The 7293-nt window shown below is 38.5% G+C and overlaps 1 protein-coding gene across 1 annotated transcript in view; it reads right to left on the bottom strand.

Annotated features, from left to right (window-relative positions):
- Positions 1-139: 139 nt before the first annotated feature.
- The window catches only part of LOC108679508, a 9853-nt gene continuing 2699 nt past the window's right edge, over positions 140-7293 (bottom strand). The window contains exons 6-8 of the mRNA XM_047881586.1: positions 5387-5581; positions 4527-4682; positions 140-2010 (exon numbers count right to left, since the gene is read on the bottom strand). Coding sequence (XP_047737542.1) covers positions 1531-2010; positions 4527-4682; positions 5387-5581 — 831 coding nt within the window. The 3' untranslated portion in view covers positions 140-1530. The remainder of the gene's footprint in view (positions 2011-4526; positions 4683-5386; positions 5582-7293) is intronic.

Genomic DNA, 7293 nt, shown 5'->3' with positions numbered 1-7293 from the left:
ACCACGAACACGTGCAATCCGTTCATCCAACGGGACGGACGACCTTTACATTTAAGTACACTCACCTTTGTAATAAAAAGGTACCAAAATATCAAATTTGAAGACTTTTTTTATGGACAAGTTACGAAAAAAACTTAACAAAAGTTAACATCTTTATTCATGTACACCAGAAATATATGAAACTCTAAAATTCAACATCGCAGCCAGCTACAGGCAATAGAACTGAAACACTGGGTTGATAAAATACTTGTTGAGAAAATTTCATTGAGAGGGTCGTATTCGTGAAACGTATGACTCGTCACAAATCAATTAATACAACGGATACTCTTCCGACACGTTGTAGACTTCTCTAAAAAAATGAAGCATTCAAATGAAACCCAAGCCCAGAAGCCGATGGTAAGCAGCTGCTTCAGGCATAAGAAAAACAACCTATCCTTATATTCGGACACTAATTTGCGGCTCGCCACTGCACTCCGGCTCAACACCATCTAACCAAGACCCGGTAACGCCACAGAAGACTAATAGAATTTAGTCAACAGTCTAAGCTAAAAAAAATTGGATGCTTAAGCTACAATAGGAACTTACATACGAGAATATTATTCAAAGTTAGTAACAGAACTTTTTACACGGTTATGAGATAATACATGAACGACGTATTGTGAAGTTAACGAATGATGATAAGAGTCATCAGTCAAATGATTAAAATTCATGAAAGATCTATTCAAAGTAGCCTCCTTTAATTCAATTTGTCATAAGCCCAAACGTTGAAGTTTACATCGGGTGACATTTCGTTGAATTACTACTTCATACTCGCTCAACTTGTTGAAGTATAAAAAAAACTGAAAGCACCAAAAATACAACTCGAATGTACTGCGTTTATGAAGCTGGAACAATCCAACTTGTAGCTTCAAACAAGTATGTTTCCATTAACTAGCCTCTGGAGACAATTCACAGAACAGAGGTAGTCTTTCTTCAACCCATCCAGCAGAGCCGAATCTCAAACAATCAATATTTACATACCAAAAATACAGAATATTTGCTACCCCAAGACTCGAACATTCGAAAGATGTACAACATCCAAGGGGAATTATTGATGAACAACTAGAAAGAATCAATGGATAAGCGATTTTGTTACAAGTTTCTGAAATTAAATCGATTCAAAATCAATAAATATTGACTTAATCACGAATCCCGCTTCTCGCAAACGAAATGCTTGAGATTTGATTGATTATTTATGCTGCAAAAAGTGCAGATTCTAGCAATATTGCGTTAGTTGATATTGCAAATCTTGGGGCATACAAGATTAGTTCTCGAGATAAACCAATATTTTTGAGCGATTTGAACTAGTCTTCAGTAAAAGCGAATCATCACCGTATTAACAAGTCACAAGATATTTCAACAAGATGCAGTTCTGTAGCAGGTTAAAATCAAAATTCCACTCGCTAATAAGAAAGTGAATCGATCATGCGTAAGAATCATACAAGTGGCCATCAAAATTAAATTGTTTGGAAGAGAGATTGGAAACTAACCTCACATGAGGAATTGAAGTTTATTTTTGGCAGGAGTAGTGAGGCGAGCAGCGTTGTGAGCCACAGATTTTGATGCGTCGAGACGAATGGAACGTCGCTTAGTTTGTGTTCTAGGCGTCGCAAGACTAGGCGACTGTCCGTACGTCGCCTTGGATGCATTATGGCGACCCAAGTAAGACGCATTGCGACGTACTGAAGCGGAGGCTGCAGTCCGGGTCAAGGTAGAGATGTTGCGAGGAGTGCGAGGGGAGCCGCGTTGGGTAGGAGGAAGAAGAGCTACCCTTGGTAGTGTCGCTGGAGGACGCATAAGCCTCGGCATGGTTGCAGGGGCGCGATGGATCCTGGATGACGTAGCGGGCGTCGTGCCGCCGTACGGGGAGCGGCACACGAGCAAGGAAGACTTCAGTGGACGAGCGCTCACTGGTGACGGCAGAATTGAGGAACGCACCTGATCCTCTTGTGAACGCACGGCGATATTCTCCTGGAAACACAATCTCGATAAAATTTTGCAAAAACAGTTTGAAGTTCAACTACCAAAATTGTGGTGAAAAGTAAGAAAAAATTTGCTGCATAAAATAGAAAAAATTGGATTGGCGATAATTGATATAGTCAAGAAGATATATACAGCTACAATTTAAAATTAATAACCGTAGTGCTTTTATTATCAGCTGAAAACAAGATTATAATTCGAACACAACTTATAAGACTTTGTTCATAATCAATACATGGCTGATTTTTCAGTTATGGACACGTATAAAAGAGTTAATTCAATTGGATTTTAGCTTGAATGTAACTAGCCATGGGATCTATGAAGAGTGAAATTTTTGTGAGAGCACCGACACTACAATACAAGAAGTAGTGGATGGGTTACCTACACAGATAAATACATTACTAAGAATATTTTTTTAGAGTTAAATGTATGCCAAAGTACAACTACTCAAAAGAAAAAAGAAACGCGTGATGATAGCTAATGATGTAAAACCAAACTTCTGTATTCTAACAACTTAGGTCCATCCATTTCTTGACACGAGCAACTAAGGGCTCTATTGTCAAATCACCGCGACGCACAAAATGTTCAACTGACAAATGTTGAAACTTCAAAAGGAAATATCCGAAGATTATTTGGCGATGAAAATGGTCCTAGTCGTGATCAAAGTTTTCGCATAAATTGAAAAGACAAATTTTTTTAGCTACAAAATCATTAGCTATTCAGTCGTACTAACTAACGAAAAAATTTCAGCTTCGTAATGATGCAAAGGTTTCCATAACTGGAGACGATAATAGAACGAACATCCATTAGGATCAAAGGATGTATGAAGTACCTGTATGAAGATTAATACGGGAATATATATATATACTTCATGCAAGTTCAAATGGAGACCAGCGAATGCATTCTAGCGGCATTTTATCGTTAGATACGTGCTTGTAATCGACGATAATACGTACACAGAGGCATGGAAGAGTTAGCTCAAAAACCGAAACGCAAAGCCAGTTACCAGCTCGGCTCCCGGAAAAGGTTGAACTAACTACTAAGGTAAAAAAAAATCTAACTATGGGTAGTAATTAAGATAGAAATACTCAATTAGATGTTGAAACATCTAGGAAGCAAATTACTATCCCTCTAACAGACAGAAAAACGGAACCCCAACGAATGTGTTGAGAGGCCTGGAATCAACAACAGGCAGACTTGAGTCACAATTCTTTCGCTATTTTTACCGTAATCAGCGCAAAAAAAAGGAAAGACTGCTCAACCTACTAGTTAGATATGCAATAAATTTTTCAGCGCAGATTAGTGATTAATTTATCGTTTTTGAATTGGCTACTTTATAATTGGACCAACACCACAAAACGATGAAAGCAACAAGTAGATGAGATGCCGTGACATTTAAGACAAAACATATTTACCAAGACGGTGACTGTATTAGAGCACATTTGCCAGCCGTAAGCGAGCAGATGCGGCCGCCTTTTTAGTAGAATTAGGAGGCTTCGGAGGCAGAGTGTGACGGGAACCAGTTATGCCAGATGCACCACTTAATTGTTGGGAACTGCTCCACTTATGAGCAGTAACTAAAGCCATCGGCTTCCTGACATTGGTATGACTCAATTGTAGGGAGCTGCTCCACTTTTTAACAGTGGCAAGGGGCGTAACTTTTTTGAAATCCGTCTTATTTGGAATTAATTTCAGGTTCCGTTTATTCGTTCTGTTAGACAGTGAAATACGCGGGATGTTTGTACTGCTCTGGCTGTCACAAGACAACAAAACAGAGGAACATTTCTCAAAATCGCTCGATGAAGCATGGCTGTCGACGAACACTTGACCAGCCAGAGGTTTGCTAGCGGCGGAGTCCATTGTGCTGGCTAGATTAGTTAGCTCGTCGCTGGTATTATTTTCTTCGTGTGACGACGAGCGACGACGACGCTTTCTTGAGGACGGTATTATTTTTATTGTGGAATTATTTTCCTCAGTGCTACTACAAGTCGTTTGCATAAAATACGAGTCTTGTGCGTCCGTGTGTGTCCGAGGGATACGTTGAAAGCGCTTCTTCCTCTGGGTGATGTTGAAAAGCTTCGAGCTGCTCGTCATTTCAGGAGTTTCTTCCTAAATAGCGCACCCAATTAAAGTAAATACAGGACAGAAGAGAATAAAGTCCCAAGGAAATAAAAGAACAACACAAAAAAGCGGTCTTTCTTAAATCAGCCTAAAAAATAAAAATAATCCAAGAAACCAGTAAAAGCAGCGATTTACTTACACTAAATTCCAGTAAAAAGTTGAACCATTCAATCAAAAGCTCTTCCAACAAATAAACAGCTGAAACGCTTTTAAAATGAACAATAACAAAATTGTAAATCTGAAACCGATATGTTTAACAGATTCAAAAGAGCAAACAAGAAAAATTGAGAGGTTCAGAAGAATAAGACGAATGTAATCGTTAAAGCAGTAAATAGAACACTCAAGAACCGAAACAAAACCAGGTCCAGATGGTTAAATCAAGTCACCTCAAACTGGGAATAGGTGGAGAGAATAGCAGAGCTGTTGGAGGAGCTGTTGGTGGCGGCGCCTTTGGCACGCAGACGTCGCGACTGACGGCGAGTTACATCGCGACGACCACTGGGTCTGGGAGTGTTGTTCTCTGTTAGGCCTCTTCGTTGACTCTGGAAAATCTCAAAAATTTGATTATGAAACTCAAATTAATAGTGATCAAATGTCTATTTTAACAGTTCAAATTTATCTACCGCCCATAATAATCTTTTCAGTGAAGACCTGAGCAAGAACAAATTTTTTAACGATAATGATGAAGCATATATAACGAAGGCCAAAAACTTTTACAGTTCGATTATACACAAAACTATTTTCATCAGCTGAAAGAATGTTCTTCATGTTACTGAAATCTCTTCGCAAACCACAAATTAGAGTTAACTGGTTAGAAGGCTTTCGAAAATTAGGGATGTTACACTACAAGAAGCTCGAGTATACATATAGATTGTACTAGACTAAATTACATGCAAGATGTATGGTACATAAGTAGTATGGGAGGCCATTGCAACGATTTTTGGTAGCCTGATAACTATGAGTAGAAACAGCTACAAGATGGATAATTGTTTACATGAATGAATTTGCAACAAAATCGAATTTGGGAATTAGCACAGCTAGTTCAATTCCGACCTATGAGAATGACGTTAGAAGGTTGATACATGGGCGGGTTTTCGGTCCTTGCTAGGCAAACCGCGAGAACAATCATTCTAGTCTCAGTCTCCTGATTTTTGAAGTTTCGTTCCTTACATCCCTTTTTTCGACTTGGGACTCATACATAAAGCTCTACCAGTCACTCAGAATGCGAAAGCCTCGTTGTTCATACCTTGGTGGGCGAGAGGCAAGAGAGAGCAGTGCGGTGAGAAGCAGAAGAGGTCGAGCTGTAGTTAGGACGGCGCGAGGTTGTGGTGTTAGCACCGCGCTTCTTCAGTGTCGACTTGGTACCCAGACGAGCCTCCTGCTCCAACTGAGCCGCTCTTGCCGTTTGCTGCAAAATGAGAAACATCAAAATCATACAGTGCTATAATGAGCATGTAGAGGAAATTCATCAGGCATGGCAACAGCGGCCAATCTTCATTGGTCCGCTGCGTCACGTCAGCAGATACGTAGCCAATAAGTAAGCGTAGGTAGCCTTAGTCATTAGCTCGTTGAAACTCGTGGGAGGTGGAACGCGAACTTCTCGTTTCCACTCTCGGGTAAGGTTTAGGACATAAAACTAGTGGATCTATTGATAGTGCTGTGCACTGTGCTATCAGCTACCTATCTGTTATGTGACTCTTCAATGTTTAGAAGATCTGCATTCCTGAAGTGTTTTTGTATATTGAAGCCAGTTAAATGGTCAATATTTAGCTTATTACCTTGCTTCATACAAACTTTACAAAGCTAATGAATAGACAGTACCAATAATTGTTTACCCAATAATCCCTAAGTGGTAAACACCACCTTGGCCTGTTGGCCATTATTGAAGGCAATAAGTGCCCTTTTTAGCCATCCATTATGATCCATATACGGTACTGTTATTGTTAATAGGCTAATTGCAACATAAAAAATTACACTTCAAAAAGACAAAAAAGTTGAAAAAATCAAAAAAATCATGATAAAATAAAAAAATCATTGATTTTTTTGATTTTTTAAAAAAAATAAAAAAAAATCGCCAACCCTGGTATGAGTACACTCTGCATGCTTCAAATGTTTTAAAATTAAGTTTTATTCCAAGTGTCCCAAGTAGTTCTATTTGACGGGGCTACTCGGGACACTTTTTTTGCTAATGGCACCTTACGAATAGCATATGGAATTTTTTTTGGAGAAGCCATGCAATAGCCCTCGCAAAGAGCTTTGAAATGAGAATAAACTTATTTATGAAATGTTTCATGGTAAGAAGTTATGAATGAAAAATGTTCAAAATTGTCCCAAGTAGCCCCAGTTGACAGTACCATCCAACAGGTAAAAAATTGATGATTTGTAGTGTTTTTTGTTAATAAATGAAACATTTTATAAATGAATTTGGGCTCATTTTGAAGGTCTTTGTGAAGGCTACCCTATGGCTTCTCTGAAAAAATTTTATATGCTATTTGTAAGGTGCCAGACACAAATAAAAACAGTCTGATTGTACAGCAAGTGTCAACTGAACATGTGATAAATGATAATGCAGTCTGACTGCTCTAATGTGACCGCAACTATGCAATTGTAAACTTGTTGTTTACATTTGCCTAGGATATTTTGGCGGGAACTCATCGCAACTGACATCTGGAAAAGCTTCACTGTATCCTGATCCATCCAAAGTACTGGAAAACTTACTTCTTTCTAAATAGTTGGCTGAAGACTGACAAATATATTAAAAGCAAGAATTTCAATCTAAATGTGTTGGCAAGATCTTCTGAAGGCATAAATTGTGCTACTGAAGCATTGCCAAAGATCTTGCAAAGTTGCAATATTCATCCACTCTCTGCACAGTGGCTGGAAATGGGGTAATTCAAAACACTTGAAATAAAACTTAATTTAAAATGTTTGAAGCATGCAAAGTGTACTGGTTCATTAGTAACAGTAATCCAACGCCCTCCTCTTCCTTTGTAGACAATGTAGGCCTTGTTGTAGAATAAATGACATTTTCTGCAATTTTTACGTGTTTTTCCTTTATTGATATGAAATTACTATATCAATACATTACTGTATTATTGATGTGATATTACCATATCACTGTCCATATGTCCATATCCATCAACATACCATCTG

The sequence above is a fragment of the Hyalella azteca genome, unplaced genomic scaffold, assembly GCF_000764305.2.
Source record: "Hyalella azteca isolate HAZT.00-mixed unplaced genomic scaffold, Hazt_2.0.2 contig1112, whole genome shotgun sequence".
Taxonomy (NCBI): Eukaryota; Metazoa; Arthropoda; class Malacostraca; order Amphipoda; family Hyalellidae; genus Hyalella; species Hyalella azteca.
This window is presented reverse-complemented; position numbering and strand designations above follow the sequence as displayed.